Source organism: Aethina tumida, chromosome 4 (genome assembly GCF_024364675.1).
Source record: "Aethina tumida isolate Nest 87 chromosome 4, icAetTumi1.1, whole genome shotgun sequence".
In the NCBI taxonomy this organism is placed as follows: domain Eukaryota; kingdom Metazoa; phylum Arthropoda; class Insecta; order Coleoptera; family Nitidulidae; genus Aethina; species Aethina tumida.
In genome coordinates this window covers 13,537,241-13,554,707 of record NC_065438.1, presented here as the reverse complement: position 1 = coordinate 13,554,707, position 17,467 = coordinate 13,537,241, and the positions used below count along the sequence as shown (strand labels likewise).

The 17,467-nt window shown below is 26.2% G+C and overlaps 3 protein-coding genes and 1 long non-coding RNA gene across 4 annotated transcripts; 1 reads left to right on the top strand and 3 right to left on the bottom strand.

Annotated features, from left to right (window-relative positions):
- Positions 1-665: 665 nt before the first annotated feature.
- Positions 666-3,911, bottom strand: LOC109595981 (protein takeout). The gene is made up of 5 exons (XM_049966953.1): positions 3,765-3,911; positions 2,498-2,738; positions 2,307-2,440; positions 1,383-1,535; positions 666-1,003 (listed from the first exon to the last, which is right to left on the bottom strand). The coding sequence occupies exons 1-5, from the start codon at positions 3,829-3,831 to the stop codon at positions 843-845; spliced, it is 756 nt and encodes a 251-aa protein (XP_049822910.1). The 5' UTR covers positions 3,832-3,911; the 3' UTR covers positions 666-842.
- On the top strand, positions 2,542-3,047 carry LOC126265429 (uncharacterized). The gene is made up of 2 exons (XR_007547915.1): positions 2,542-2,655; positions 2,848-3,047. It is a non-coding gene; the product is annotated as an uncharacterized LOC126265429 (long non-coding RNA).
- Positions 3,912-8,792: 4,881 nt separating the features above from the next.
- LOC109595997 (uncharacterized) lies at positions 8,793-12,857 on the bottom strand. Its single transcript, XM_020011448.2, has 5 exons — positions 12,763-12,857; positions 9,570-9,819; positions 9,379-9,512; positions 9,168-9,323; positions 8,793-9,072 (listed from the first exon to the last, which is right to left on the bottom strand). The coding sequence occupies exons 1-5, from the start codon at positions 12,818-12,820 to the stop codon at positions 8,918-8,920; spliced, it is 753 nt and encodes a 250-aa protein (XP_019867007.2). The 5' UTR covers positions 12,821-12,857; the 3' UTR covers positions 8,793-8,917.
- Positions 12,858-14,551: 1,694 nt separating this feature from the next.
- On the bottom strand, positions 14,552-16,105 carry LOC109595982 (beta-1,4-glucuronyltransferase 1-like). The gene is made up of 3 exons (XM_049966951.1): positions 15,630-16,105; positions 15,001-15,576; positions 14,552-14,927 (listed from the first exon to the last, which is right to left on the bottom strand). The coding sequence occupies exons 1-3, from the start codon at positions 16,095-16,097 to the stop codon at positions 14,676-14,678; spliced, it is 1,296 nt and encodes a 431-aa protein (XP_049822908.1). The 5' UTR covers positions 16,098-16,105; the 3' UTR covers positions 14,552-14,675.
- Positions 16,106-17,467: the final 1,362 nt, after the last annotated feature.

Genomic DNA, 17,467 nt, shown 5'->3' with positions numbered 1-17,467 from the left:
TCAACTAATTAATCATTTGTTTTGACAATCATTTTAGTGCTTGGTGAAATATCTTGGCCTAGAAACATAAATAACAATTTTTATGGTGTTCATCTTAAATGAATCACATTGAATTTTGCACCCCTTCCTGTAGCTCTATACAATATATTATATTTGTAAAAAAAGAACAATACGACTAAACCACAGTTACTTTATATAAGAATTACATACAGGATGACACAAAACAAACGGATCAGAGTAAGTATTGTATTTAAAAAAAGATATTAAATATTCTATTAATATCAATCTGAAAATATTTTGGTGAATAGATCAATTTCACATAAAGAATTAATTTTTCAACATTATTTTGAAGTAGATTATCCGGGTACATTAAAAGTTAATAGTGAAATTGGTGTTTCTTGGTAAAACCTGAAAACATCACCCTTTTCAGTCTGAATAATAACATAACATGACATAACACTACCTATCATTCCCAATCTGAATGATAATATCACTACTTGTGTAATAGTTATTTATGAGAATATTTGGGAATTGTAGTTTATATTTTTTACAATCTAATATTTTGTATTTTTTTAAAGGCTTCTAATTAAAAATAACAAAAAAAAAAATTAATGAAAATTATTTAAAAAGTGTTTTTTTTTTTCTATAATTTTAATAGTCGTACATGAAATTTTGTAATTATTTTTATTAATAATAATAATATGAATTTCACAATACCATATCTACAATAAACAATAACTACCTACAACTAAATAAAATTACGAACACATCTGATGCAGACCATATCACACGGGACGAAAAATTAATTGATAATTTAATAAATACATTTTTATACACTTGATTTATTTCTTTGGTGGGTAAAGATCGTCGAAAGGAATTTGGGTCTCGAATGCCTGTAGAAGAATGTTGTTGAGGACATCAGTCAAAATTTTCTCTATCACAGGTCTAATTTCCTCAAACAGCACGTCCACGTTGTCGTTAATGATCCTGTTTGTTACCGAATCTGAAATATAATTTTATCATTAGTATAAATGTACACAGAGGATTATTTTTATCGGTATTTTCGACCTTTAATAAATTGTTGTCATGGTCTCGGGTCACATAATGATCGAGATTTGCATGCGAAACATCTAAATCAATTTCCATTGTCTTAGTAAATCATTAAATTGAAGGATAATACGTAACCAATATTGCAAGTTGCACAAAAACAAATTAATAATACTAATACATATTTGCGATATTTCACAGAACCGTGCTAAAATTTTGGATGAAAAACAACAAAGTTCACCTTAAAGACTGGTTTTTTTTATATTAATTTAAATCGAACTTGGACCAGTTTTGGTAGACATTAATCTTGTTCAAGGTACTCAGTTTGCACTTACTCAGTTCCTCGTTTCCACCGAAGAGTCCGGTCAAATGGGCCTTCGGTTTGTCCACTCGAATGGAAGTGTTGGTGTAGGTTGGTGTGAGGAATTCTATTCCTTTTTTGTTTTTGGTTCGTTGCACTTTTTGGTAGAAGTCTACATCGGCACTCTCTAAAATTTAATCAAAGCCTCATTAAATTATTTCATTTTACACTGAAATGTTATCATATAATATTAATATATGATTATAGTATACTCTATTCAATTTAGGTACGGAATACCCATGACAAGCACGTGACTGATGGATAACTTGCCTGTTAAAGGTCAGTTCGAATGTGTTAAATCGTGTCTTATTGATTTAATTTATTATTTGTATTCATTTTTATGCTAAATTATTAAGTATAAAATAATATTGTTTTGATATTTGTCTAAAAATATTATTTGGATATAATTAGTTTTAAATACGGTCCTGTAGATAATCACGTGCTCTGTGCATGAATGGCGCATGACTATTGTTTACTTCACTCCGTACCTTATGTGAATACACTATAGTTATTATATATTAGAATTTATTTCAAATCTTGTTGATATTTTAGTATTTTAAGAAGAAATTAATTCAAATAAAAATTATGTTAGTAAATTATATTATAATTTAAAAAAATATTGACATATTTAATAAAATATTTATGCACTTATATTTTGTAAGTCAGCATTTATAATGCATCAAATTAGAATATTACAAATATTGAATTAAAAAATTGATTTATTGAATTTGCTAATAAAATTATGCTAATCTCTAACTTTTTAATAATTAAATAAAATTGATATAGCCTTCTAACAATACCTTTCTAATATACTAAGAAAAAAATAATTCATGTTAACTGTATCGTTTTTTATACTCCTATTTGTGTAATGTTAAATAATGATTTAAATATTTCTCACCTATGGCAGCAGTGAATTGACCCTGCCCTTCAATTGGTGCAACCAAAATTCTACCATTTACTTTATAATCTCCCTCCAAACTGATTGGCTTCACAATGGCTTTCGCCCTAAATTCATATTTTTCGACGTCAAATCTAAAAGTACAACAAATTATTTTAATTAAACAAAGAAATTTATATAAAAAAACATACTCGAATTTGGAAAACTTGTAGTTGCCCAAACCGTGGATGGTCGTGTTGTGTAAAACGGCTTTGATGTTCAGGGCGTCGGTTCCTTGTTCAAGGGTCACTTCCGGTATTCCGAAGGGCTCGATTGACGGGATGCTCAGTTCCGGTACGCCTTTCAGCAGGTAAGGTCTGACAGTTTCTGCGGCTTTCATCAAGCATTGGTTCAGTTTTGGGTCGTCTCTGCTGCATTGGGGAAAATACGAAGCTGAAAAAGTTTTAATATTAATAATAAATTTAATATTATTAATTGATTAATTAAAAACATTTTATAATGTTATCACTTTTTTTACTGTGTGAAAAAATTTAATTTTCAGGTACTTAAATTGTCATAAGCAGTATTGATCTACAAATCCAATTACCCTTATTAATGTTACTAATTACTATGATGAAATGTTTATAATTATATATTGCGTTCCCCATTTCTGTTACATAGTCCCTTTCAATTAAATTTATTTATAAATAAAGTAAACTATAATGTACTGTTAAACAAATATAATTTTATAATTAATTATAATTGTAATGTTTTCATCATTAAGATATTTTTTTCCAATGATGTCTTGTGATGCATATTGAATTGCATATTATATTACCTCAAACGTATTTTGTATTCCTTACAGGTAAACTAGATATTGTATGGAAAACCTGTTATTATTAATTCTAGTTTAGTTTTTATATATGCTATATGTGAATAATGTATGCATTTGTACAGTGAGAGGGTTTTGGATTAATTTCATGTTAATTTATTTATATTGTTATTTATATACTCAAAATTACCAGTTTTAATAAACTAATCTACGAAAATATTTTGTCTAAATTGTTTTCAATGCAAAAGAAAAAACTATTAAAAAGTATTTATTGATAAAAGATTTATACATATTTAATTGTGTAGATACGTATATCGTATGGTAACTTTTTTTTTTGAATAAAAATATCAATAAATTTGTTAGTTTTTTTAATTAAAAGTTTGTACATTTTTTTTATTTTAATTAGATCATAATCTGTGGAATTTTATTTTTTATTAATTATGTGTTTTACTTTTTTTTTTAATTTTTAACATATTTAAATACACAAATAATAAGTTCTAAAGAGATCAAACAAAACTCAAAAAATATACTATAAAAATTGCCCTTTTATTTGATGACAAATTTTATTACTTTAATCATCAGATTTTCATAAAATTAAAATTAAAAAAGAAATTTAAAATTTCATTTATTGGACTTATTTCACTTACGTAGTTTTTTTGCTGATTGAACCATACACAAACAAGCACAAACTAATAGGACGTTGTAGAGCTTCATTTTTTCAATATTGTGTCTTAAAAGCTCATAGACGCGAAATAGTAACGCTTTGTCGAAGGTGTAAATATATATGTGGTTCTAGACTGAATGAGCCTTGACATTGGCATTAATAATTGAGAACCAATGAAACTGTAAACACTGATGTTTTATCTTGCTCTGAAGAAAATCCAATGCAGATTTCGTTTAAACTGGCAAAAAGAGGAAGTTTTAAATTTATTTCTTTAACTGGAATTTTGGTTTAATTGAAGGCTTCTTGAAGTTTGTCCTCAACGTTTTATTTACATTTTAATTAATGGGAAAAAAAATTCAGTAATTTATTATGGAAATAAATAAAATTATTAAAAGTATCTAGAGAAAAACAATAAATACAACTCCATTGCACATTATTTTTTATTTAATTTTTTATTGATGATGAGATATTTCTTAATAAATTGTGGAAATTTTGGCGTTGAACCTGTTTCAGATGCAACATTTGTTTAAACACTTAATTAAAAAACGATCAATTCATGGTCAGATTGCATTTAGTTGATTTTATTAACATGGTTTAGATTGTTTATTTATATCGGGGTCGTCTTTCACTCATTTACCTAAATCGTTAAGATAAATGGTACAACCATCTTTTCACTTGGAGACAAAATTTATAACAATATCGATATACAGGGTGATTCATCTTACTTACTCATTAGAAGTTTGGACAATGGAAAAAGTTATTGATTTAAAATTTTTAATAGCAATTGTAATTTAGTTTATTTTATAAATAGTATAATTTACTTTGAACAAAATTTCATTTCAAAAAAGTAATCAATAATTATTCAATTTTTTATGTATTTTTAATAATTAGATCAACTTTTTTTTTTTTTTTTTTGAAAAAATTCTGGTTTTGGTGAGGTTCATGAAGTTAGGTTAGGTTAGGTTAGATCTGGTTTTTATTGTTATATAGTTTTTGTTATTATATAAATATTTGAAAATAATGTAAAAATTTTTATAAATTTGAAAAAATATAAAGAAAAAACCTTAAAAATTTAAAATTAATTTTTCCTTAAGATATTTCCATTTTTGTCAATCTACTAAGACATAATCATCGCGCTAAAAAATATAAAATTAAAAAAATATATATTGATTTTTTATGGTATAAAACGTGAAACCTGAATTTTAAAAAATTCATAAAAATTGAAAAATAACGTTATAGACAATTTTTTTAAAGCATGCTAGTTTGATGACCTTTTTGAAAATATTAAACATATATTTTTTCCAATTTAAAATAATTTTTTCTATAAGAAATCGTATTTTTTGACTCGATCAAAACGTATATATATAATATTTTTTTGTTTTTTTAAAGATAAAAATAGATAGAGATGCGGTTCTAAAAATAATAAAATATTTTAATTTAGATCAATCACACATTCTCATTCTTTTTTTTTTTTGTAACAAAGAATAATTATCAATAACGTCATGTTTTCTAAACAACTATTACTTTCTTATTGTAATTGTATATTACGTCTTGTATTTTATATAATTTTAACATTAATTAAACATGTTTTAATTGTATTAGTTCCAATTTCCTTGAAACTATTTATAAAAGATTTTAGTAAATAAATTGTGTACAAAAATAAAGTTTAATGTGAAAATAAAAGAAATAACAAAATCTAATTTAAATAAGTAAATTACTCAATTAGATATGTAAAGTAATTGCATGTTTACTAGTTTGATTAAAAATGTGCTTATACACAGGTGTTGAAAAAACATATTATTTATGTTCAATAGGAAAGTTACTAAATGGTACCATTTTAATTAATATTCAATTTTTATTTAGTAGCAATTATTAAGAATTTCTAAAAATTATTCTATTACATTAGTCATATTTTTGCAAAATATTAATTCTATATTGACATTACGTTCTCACTTACAATTAGTTAAAAATATATTGATAAATATTTAAATTATAGTGTTATTATAGTGGTTGCAAATTACATATTTTTCTTTTTTTTTGAGTAACTAAGAAATTGTGGTTCGTTGAGTTCAGTGAGCTTGACCTGATCTCACTCGTCTGATCAAGGACTCTTTTCACAATTCACATTAATTAAATTAGTTAAAAATAATGTATTCTAACATTTTTAATTATAAAGGTCATTTTTATTATTTTACGTCAAAATCAACTTATTGTGAAACTCATACAAGAATATATATATTTCGATATATTAAAAATTAAAAAATTCTCGATGACAATCACTTAATGTGTGAAATTCGGATGCATGTTTTATCTCCGATGAATCAGTTAAGAAGGTTAAGAAGTTCTAATTTCTTAATTTTTGTTTTAACATTCTCAAATACTCTAATAGATTTTATTAATTTTTTTTTATTCAAAAAATGTGACAGGTAAGGTTTATCTAAGAAAATTCTAATTTTTATTATTATTCTTTAAAATATTGTTTTATCTAAATATTAATTAATTAATTACTTAATCAACAATAATTAAGTAAGTAAGTAGTAAATAAACTCAGCACCAGTTTTATTTCTAGAAGATTAGCTGTACTTTTTTAATATATTCTTTGGTGTCAACAATGTCAAATACTATAATACATTTTATTTATTTATTTATTTATCTTTAGATCAAAACATTTGATTGACAAGTTTTATTTCCATTGAATCAGAAATTTTAAACATTTTTTTTTAAATATGTTGTTTAGTCTAAACAATTTCAAATACTAAAATAAATTTTATTAATTTATTTATTTTTTTAAGTTAGAATATTTAGCAGGCAAGTTTTATTTCAAATGAATCAGTTAAGAAGATTAGAAAGCTGTGATTTTTTACTTTTACTTTTACTTTTTTATCACATTGTTTTATTTTATAAAAAAAGTTATAAAATTGTAACTTTTTGTTTTTATTATTTTTTTTTAATGTTATTTTGTTTGAACGATCTCAAATATTACAATAAATTTATTTATAAAATTTAAACATGTCACAGACATGTTTTATTTTCAATCAGTCAGTTAAAAGGTTAAAAAATCTAAATAATCCTAAATGCTACAATAAATTTTAATTATTCATTTATTCCATTTTAGAACATTTAATAAACAAGTTCTGTTTTGATTGAATTGAATCATCTAAAGTAGAAAACTGTATATTTTTTATTATTATTTTTTTAATATATTATGTTAACAAAAAATTAATAATAATTTTTTACCTCTTTTGATATCTAGTTTTAGTTTGAATATTTTAACAAACAATGTTTGAGTATTTTAACAATATAAGTACATGTAATGCAAGTTTTATCTTCAACAAATATATTAAAGAGATTAGGATACTGTAATCTCAAGTACTTCAACAATTTTTATTTATTTATTTTTTTAGAACAATTGATTGACAAGTTTTATCTTCGATGAAACAATGACTAAGATAAACAAGTTGTAAATTTTTTTTATCCCTAATCCCTAATATCCCTAGTCCATCATACTATAGTCAATAAAAGTATAGTTAATATGTAATATGTAACATAGGAATAAATAATTTAAAATTTTAATTTTTTAATAATTTAATTAATAAAAGCAATAATTCATTTGATTTGTTCCATTAATAAAATTACCATTACTTAATTATTATCTCAACTAATAAATTATTTTTAAAAATACAGTCAAACATCAATTAATCGAATTTTTGGTAACTCGAAGTAAATTGGTTCACTCCAGTGTAGAAATTATGTTCATTACTATTTTTTTTGGCAATTCATGGTTCGATTGTATGTATAATAATAGTATATAACATATTCAGAAGATGGGATTATTTATCAAAAATAAAATTAACTGTTTGTTTATATAATATTATTGATTATCAACAATTTTAATAAATGTAAAAAGTATCAATGCGACTTGAGTTATCTAAATCCAATAATAATGTTCTAGGGTAAATTTTTACATATTATGTATCTTTACATTACACAGATAAGAAATTGCGAAAATATTAAAATATAAATGGCAATTTAAAATATTAAAAATTAGCAATGAAAATGCGAATTTCTTAATAGAAGTAATGAATTACTTAATTTGCATAATTAATAAAAATTGCCATTAGTTAATTACTCATTGACTTTGTTATTAAATTATTTCTAGAATTATATACATTAAAAAACTTTCATTCTGAGTGTGTCAAATAAAAATATATTTGCTATATGTACAGCAACTTTAAATTTTCATTTGTCTTGATAAAAATGTATGTTTAAATATCCATGTTATTGTCAGTTATACAGTATATTTTTTGATAACAACAATACGGCAATAAAATTGTCTATTAGTAGGTTTAGTTAGGTATTTATTATTATTTGAAAAAACTACAAAAGTAGAGCAACTATAAAATAAAACAACCTTACGTGCATTTAACCTTCCTTTAATCATCATTTTTAATAACTTCTAAACACCTTTTTTACATTGATTTCAGTAGATTTTAAAAATAATTATTCGATATTTCTTTCCACTAATTTTGAACTTCTTTGTAGACTTCATTCAAATTTGAGAGTCTTGACAGCACTGATTTCAGATCAATTTCATTCCAAAGGTTTTCAATTGTAATGAGGTCTGGGCTTTGTGCTGGTCCAGACATTACAATTACTCCTTGAGAAGCAAACCTTTCTTAACTTAAACTCACGTTATCTTTGGCAAACGGTTCACTCTCCCACCTATCTTAAACAGTGGGTCCATGCAAAATCCAGAAAAACATTCCCAAATTTTGACTACCTTTCATTAATTGGTCTTCTCAACCATCAGATTTTAATAATTGGAACTGACTTTTATTGGAAATCAAAATTGATTGCAAATTTTCTGCCATAGAGACAAACTGCTTATAATCTTCATTTTATGATAAATAAATCAATAAAATTGATAATAATATTGTTCAATTATAATTATTCTTTGATGCTTTCAACGTATTCTAATAGTATATAACCAAACTTAATAAATAATTTCAAAACAATTTAATTATATATTACAACAATCAGACTACAAAAATAATTTCATAAAATAAAGCACATTTAAAAATACTACCGAATAAAATTCGATAGCCAAATTATAAAATCAAATAAAACTAAAACATTTTATTTTTCTGGCACCCATTCACTGGCTGGGAGTGTGGCAAGGATCTGATCCATGACAACTCTGAACAACTCGTTGGAGGACTCAACGAAAATTGGATTAACAGCGTCCATCACACGTCTGGGATTTTCATTATAGAAGTTGGCGATAAGATCGGCTACAATTGAAAACAGTCATTAAATTATCTCTCATAATTATACTAATTATTGATAATTAATTGATCAAATACATCTATTGTTATTGTATGTTTACCTCCAAATTGAAGTTCCGGATTCTTGGCGACAAGTTTGATATGACCATCGCCCACAGTGATTTTGGTGTTCAGCTTTCCAACTCTGAAATACTCTTCACCTTTACCGTCCTTTTGGTATCTCCTTACGGATCCTTTTACGTACAATTGGGTATCAGCTAAAATAGAGTTAATTCTTCAGTTTCTCACGTAAAATAACGACTAACGACTTACTGAAGTTGCCCTGGAAGTATCCTTTGCTGTGAAGTGGAATGGAAAGGAGTTGACCGGACACGTCGTATTCCATTTCCAAATCGCAATAGGGAATGCTCAACCTAATTTCTCCGGTACCGTTGATGGCATCAGCTCTAAAAACGATTTTAATGTTTAATCATAGAAATAACAACAATAAGTTTATATTTTACTTCAAATAATCGATGACTGTGTTTCTGGCACCCGTCATCTTGACGTTCCTGAGGACGGCCTTGATGCTGACCAAGTCGTTGATGGTTCTGTCGACAGTCATCACTGGTAATTCGAAGGGGTCCATTGGGGGCAGTCCCAATTCCGGGATGCCCTTCATGAAATAGGGGCGGGCGCTTTCGAAACCTCTGAAGACGCATTTTTCGAATTCCGGATCGTATCTTGTACACGCAAACTCCCTCAGATATTCAGCTAGAATAATTAGTTTAAAATAAATATTTTTCTAATGATTATTAGATTAATAACACCTATTTTCTTTTATTATTATTTATTTGTTTCAATATACTCATGTTTATAAATATATTAAAAAATGTTATACATTATTAACAACAAATATAAATTTAATTTTAAGTTGTTTATTAATTAATCAGCTTTAAGACAAAAAATCTTAATCATTAAATTAAAATATATTTAAAATAAAATTGTTTATTTTACAAAATAATATTATTATTATTTTAAAATAATACCTTTCAAATTTGTCATTAATTAATTTTAGTAATTTATATATAAAATTTTTATCTTATTAGTAGAATAAATAATTTTAAATATTATTTAAATATTATAAAAAAGCTTTTCAACAAAATACAATTTTAAGTCCGGAATTCTTTGAGAAAATTTTATATATCTCATTTCTTTAATTTTAAAATTATTTCCTTTAAATTAAAATTTTTAATTGATTAATTTTAATTTGGAGTAAATATATTTTTATGTATATGTTTTTAAATAAATCAGTTTAATCTCAATATTGTTCAAGCTTATTAAAATAATTATCAGAGTCGTATGTAATTTTCAATTAAATTATAAATTTTAATTAATATTTAAATAATTTTAAATATTTTTTCTTTTGATTCATTTTTAAACATCTTTTAAATTAAATTGTATATTGATAAAGTAAAATAAATTTTTATTTTAAAATTATTTTCCGTAAATTAAAATTTGTAATTGATTAATTTATATTTAGAGTACCTTTAGTTTAACCTCAATTTTTTTAAAATATTATTAAAATAAGTATCAGAGAAAATAAAATGTAATTTTCAATTAAATTATAAATTATAATTAATATTAATTATGAAATAATGTAAATATTTTTTCTTTAAGTAACTTTTAAACATTTTTTCAACAAGAAATTTTCAAAGTAAGTTTTAAAGTTTTTCATAAAATTTTTATACATTTTCTCAACCAACCATAATTTCCTTTTAAAATTAATCTATTTGTGTATTTCGCCTCATCACAATTAATAATATTTATTTCAATATATTTAAAATAAAATTATTTTTAAGACAAATTAAAATAAAGTTTATTTTAAAATTGGTTTCCGAAAATTAAAAGTAGTAATTGACTAATTTTAATTTAGATAAATATATTTGATGCATTTTTTTTTTAAATAAATCATTTTAAAATATTTAAATTGTCTTTTATAATGGACCGTTAGTTTAACCTCAATTTTATTCAAGTTTTAATTTAATTCAATAGTTTTCAATTAAATTATAAATTTAAATAATTGTAAATATTTTTTTCTTTAATTATTTTTGAATTTTCAGGGTGTATTAAAGTTTTTAATAAAATTTTTATACATTTTCTCAAAAGCAAATATATTTTTTATCAACCAATTGTAAATTATTATAATTTCTTATTATAAAATCACTTCCTTTAAATTAAAATTTGTAACCGGTTAATTTTAGTTTTCAAATAATACATTAAGAATTCTCATGGTAAACTTTTGAGGAAAATTTTCACACATCTCCTCAAGGGCATACGTAGTTTTTTGCCAACCAATTCTAATTAACCTTTAAAATTAATCTGCTCGTGTATCTCGCTTCGTTGTAATTTATTTCTTGTACGGCAGTGAAGAAATGTTAACTTCTTTAACATTATTCTCACGACCATTAAATTATATTCAATAAAAAAAGTTAGTAAAATTGCATTTTTTTGCATTTTTGGTTCATACATATTAATAATAAACACATGCAATCGATTTATTGCACAAGAGTGTCGACGATGCCGTGCAACTCAGCCAATATAACGCAAAGTACTTTCCAATTCGCGTATTACATCAGACCAAATTTGCTTTCACGGTGGACCGCTTAAGTTAACCTCGGGCTATTGACAAAAAAATAAAAATAAATCTTAAATGTTACAAAATTCATTTTTTCCGTGTTTTAAATTAAGTGTCATCGAAATGTTATTATTAAAGTCTCACAATAAATCGACATCTTTTCGAGGGCAATTGTTACAGATAAAAATGATTTTATTGACATTTTAAATTTAGCTTTGCGGTTTTGTTTATTTGTTTATACGCCCAAGGCCTACAACATGTTAAAGTAATGTGTTTTCAGTGTTTTCATTCCATAACCAATAAATTAAGTGCGTTCAAGTTGCATCGTACGTGACATTGTTTTTTCAATTTCAAAAAATGGTGGATGCGTTTTAGATTTATTTTAATATTCATGGAAGGTTTTAAGACAATTTGGGCAAGATATTAACAAACAAAAGCAGGATGTTTATAGTCACAAATCATTTAATTATTTATGTATATATGATTAATGTTACTGATAATAATTAATTATTATTCGGGAGGAAAAAGTTCATACAATCAAAAATTTGTTTGCTAAGTGACCTTGAAAATCTTATAATAATTTATAATAATAATTTATAATAATAATACAATAAATAAATAAAATTAAACTGAGAAAACATTGGCATGTTTGGGAATATTTTGTAAAACATTTTAGAAAAACATCAAATTCCAAAATTGACTAGTTCTGTTAATCTTAATCTAATATGGTAAATAAATTTGTACGTTTCGTATTGTTGAGACATGCAGTTTAGCTTAACCCTTACACAATTCATTACAAGGTAAACTTCAGTAATTTACAGTATGAAATTCAATTTAAATTGATTGATCCCATAAATTGCAAAATAGTTTTGATAATAAACAGACAATATGGTTTATAAAATATAGAATTGTGTCAATAGCAAAGTATATTCCAGTAGTAACAATAAATAAAATTATTACTTATTACATAAAAAAGCAAATTTGTTAGTGAAATTATGTTTAACAATAAGCTTTGTATTTTTTTTGCGTTTCCCTATAGCGTTAATATGACAAATAAATATTAATATTTATTAACTTACGTAGTTGCCTCCCTTGTACAGCTACCAAAGCACAAACGAACACAATCAAATACTTCATTTTGTTAGCCGGTCTGTAACTGAGTCGAATATGAAAAGTTAGTAGACAACACAATTGAATTAAAAGAGTACCTGCCACCACTCCCGGTTTTTAAAAGCCGTTTGGGGGTCAATGTGTGGATAGTCAAGAAGAACTCCATAATTATAAACATTTATAATATATATATTTATATAAACTTAATAACTTATATAATTTGCTAAAATTATAATTTGTTGCACTAGGATATGAAAGTTTTGTTGGACGAATTGCATAATTTAACAGCATATTTTGATTAACCGGCTTTATATTTTAGTGAAAGATTTCACTTTGTTTTAAGTAAATATTATAAAATTCCCAACATATATATTTTAATGATTTTAATAGTTTTTTAATAAATATTTTAAATTTATCCATTTAAGAGACGAATTTTGAAAATATTCATAAAAATTTGAATTTATTTTGATAGAATAACAATTAGTTTTATCGTTTATTCCGGAATATATTTCTTTCTGATCAATTTTTTAACAATATTTTCTTTTCATATTTTTTTTCTTTTTCATTAACATATTTAATAATATTTCTTAAATAAAAAACTAATAAAATAAATAATGAACTATCTCAAAATTGACTTCAACGGATAAATTTAAAATATATATTAAAAAACTATTAAAATTAGTAAACATCGGTATTCCAATGGGAATATTCTCTAAATGATTAGAGTAATCGTTTAACCACAAAAGACCTTTTTTGTAGAGTATTTAATTTTCTACAAAGATATATGTTGTGCATATTCATTTATGTATGAATAATAAAATTCAGAAGTAAGTTAAATTCTTCAAACTGTGACCTACAATATCTTCTAAACGGTACGAGTTACGAAAAAATTGTAAGATACCTTTGTTGTAGAGCATTCAATTTCCTACAAGAAATGTGAATATAAATTATCTTTACAATTAAATAATGATAAGATATGACACTGAAGGAAAAATGGAAAGCTGAATGAACCTTCCTATTAAAATTAGGGAAGCATTTTGTAAAATGTAGGAACCAATTTTTCAGTATAGGAAATAAAAAAAAATAGTCCATATTTTTGGCCCAGCCTTAATTAATATTTTTAAAATATTTGCTATAATTATGACCACTACTATACATAATAAATAAATAATATATTATTTTACTTATTCAATAATAAAGGCCTTCCATCTAAAACAATAGAAATCTCGCCTCGAAATAAATGAAATAAAGTTAATTATTTAATTTATAATTTTAATTGTTTATAATGATACTATGTCGTACCAACATAAATCCAGGTTATCAAAGTTGGTATCACAAAATAATTATATTTTGTAATAATTGATATGTTATGTAAAGAATTTCTAAAACCTTCTACAACAATAGTTAATGTGGCAAGAACCCAGTGTTTAACAAAATTATTTAATAGAATCGTGCCATATTCATTGTTGATAAATAATTGTACATATTTAAAATTAATTAAATATCAGCATTGTTCAGCAATATTTTAAATTCGTTTTATATATTTTACCGATTTAATTGGGTTCAACGTTTTATTGGTAATTACGTGCAATTTACTTGATTGGACTCAATTTGCACATGCTTTCACTCTTTGTATTCTCTAACGAACTGTCGCATTTTAATAAGAGTTCTTGTGCCATTCGATCGTTAACTTGCATAAATTTATGCAGGAAATGAAGAAATTTAATGAAAATTTATTCATCACAAATGAAAACAATGATAGTTAAATAAATTTAATTTGCTTTTAAATATTTTAATGTATTATAAATTAAATATGTAACAAAATGATCATTTCGCATTAAATCATGAAATATATAATGATTTACAAAAATAAATAACTCATTCACGGTTTTTTCGATTTTTTTCTTTTAACCTTAATCTTTTTTATGATTTCACAATTCTCATTTTCCCCATATAAACTCTTAAGTTCGTGAGTGATATTGCCCAAGAGCAAATTTGAACTTCTTTCCCAAACGTCATAATATTTTTGAAGTTTCGCGTTACCAGATCCCTGAGCCTTAATTCCGGGTTTATGAACCAAAAAGGCATTATCCAGGATATTAAAATTATACTTCATCAGACACAGAGAGTAAACCTAAAACGTTAATTTAATTAATTAATAACTAATAATTGAGGACTGTTCTTTTTCAAAATTAATTTGAACTTACTTGATCCATTCTATCGCCTGATCCTTCCCAAGGGATGCGCTCATCAAAAAGTGGCTCCTTGTGAGTTTGTACGAAAAAGGGCTCCCAATGTTTTTGTTTACCTTCTCGATAGCCCTTCGTTAGGACGCCCAATCCGGGGGTTTCTTTAGTTTTGATCCACATATCACTACCGATAACGGTGTGACAATGAGCACACATACTCTTATGGAAAATGATTGCACTCCCGTTACTCAACATTGTCTGCAATTCCGTTTTCGAGGTAGGTACTTTTACGTTCGACGCTACCTCAAACACAGGCAGAACGAAGACGTTTTTTTGATCGTCCGCAAATAAATCCGGGTTTTGACGTACCATACCCAGAAATTTGTCTATGAAATTCGGTGACGGGAACAATTCGATATCTGAAGGGAACACGAAGTGAGTTTGGGCTGAATCTCTGGCAATGTTCCTAGCAACATTAAGCGGGTACAAAAGTTCATGTTTAGTTTTGTACATCTTTGAACTATTGTAATTGTAAAAGGGTGCGCCTTTGAAGCAGTCGTACTCATCAACATACAAATCTTTCAAGGCTTTGCTCTTAAATAGTTAATCACTGTTAATTAAAGCTTGAAATTTGTAAATCAACTTACCGTGTTGTAAATCTGGTCTTGTTCGAAGAAGATGTGAAAAGTAACGTACTCACTTACGTCAGGATTCGTGCATTTTCTTAAATAAGCGATGGACTTCAAGGTTATGGATAAGTCAAAACCAGGAGCGTGTAAAGCTATGCTGATAGGTCCCTGCCAACGTTGCACCAATGGTGCTACGTTGTCCAAGAACCTAAAGTCCGCAGGGGCTGTTAGTGTTATGCTTTCGTCACATCTGAAATTCCTCCTAGCCCTAACGTAGTTGTAAAGTACCCAAAACGCACCTCTTTGTTTTATCGACGGTTTGAGTATTTGGTCGTTGCACTCTATGATACGTGTGGATGGATCTTCGTGAGATATTTTTAACACAGGAACTACGTCACAAACTTTAAATTTTTTTTTTATTAGTATTGTTACTAGTAACACCAAGCAACATATAAAAAGTACTTTGTTTATCTGCTTTAGTCTCATTATTGACAAATTGCTCGTGGTGTTTCATGTTTCAATAACACATATCTGATAGGATTTGCTTTAATTGACGACAATACTTAATTTATCTTATCATTTTGAAAGCGGGGGATTATTATACAAGCCAGGCCCGAAAGTCTAGACTACACATGCCAGAACCGAATGTGTAGGTGGCACAGGGTTACTCACTTAAACTGATCACCACATCTTAAAAACCACCGCATGGTGATTTTAAAAAAATCATTGAAAAAGCAACTTAAACTTTTATATTGTTCCCACACATAAGGTGAAAAATACATTTTTTTTTTCTAATATCGAGTAATTCCGCCTCTGCTTCCTATTACAGCTTATACCCTATGTGGCATACTTCTTATCAGGTCATCCGGATGATTTTGATCCAAAGTGTCCCATAATTCTATTTTAATTCTCTGACAGTATGAGCAGGGGAGCAGGGAGCAGGAATTAATGATCTTCCAAGCATATCCTAGGCATGTTGTATACAATTCAAATCAGATGACAAGGCTGGTAAGGGCAGGAGCTCAATTTGAACATTCTTTAAGTAGATGTGGAAAACCCTAGCTCTGTGTAGTCTAGCGTTGGTTCCAAATTCTATCGATAATGTTCAACAATGTTGTCGTTAATGTCTGTCGCATAAATTTCACCTGTCATGCTACGGTCACAGATGTAAGGCTCTGCTTATCTCCTACAAAAATAGCTGCCCAAACCATTATGGACCCACCTTGGTATGCATAATCTTCCTGCACATAACGTGGATTTATTCTTTCTTTTTCTGCTTTTATTTGTAACCATTACAGTACTCCACACTCCACACCTCAATTCCTGCCACCAAGTTAATTTCGCAGCACGATGGACAAGCTGGAGGGGAAGGTGCCTTATGAGTATCCTGCAATAGACTCCTAGATCATTTAACCAATTGTCCTTGGGTTTATGTGACATCCAGTATCCAAAATCAGGTCTGAAGTTTCTTATTGGTTCCGATCATGCTCCTCTGATTAATAACCTGTCTTTCCGGTTAGATGTAACTCTTAGTCAGCCTTTTAGAAACTGCTGTTCGTACAGCTTCTGAAAGGCTGAAGAGTTTTATCTTAACATTTCTATTCACAAAGTATAATTAACGTATACAGAGTGTATAAAAATATATATTTAAATTTATATTTTGGTTGAAATATGCTTTTTTTCGATTAGTTTTGGATGGTTATGATTATTTGATCAAATTTTGTCATTAGACACTTAAGATAAGTGGTCTAGACGTATATTTACATATGAAATTCATTTATTTTCTCTCATCTTAACTTCAAGTAAGTGTCACTTTTTATTTACTTATTATAATTAGCTCCCTAGTTGTCTGAAGT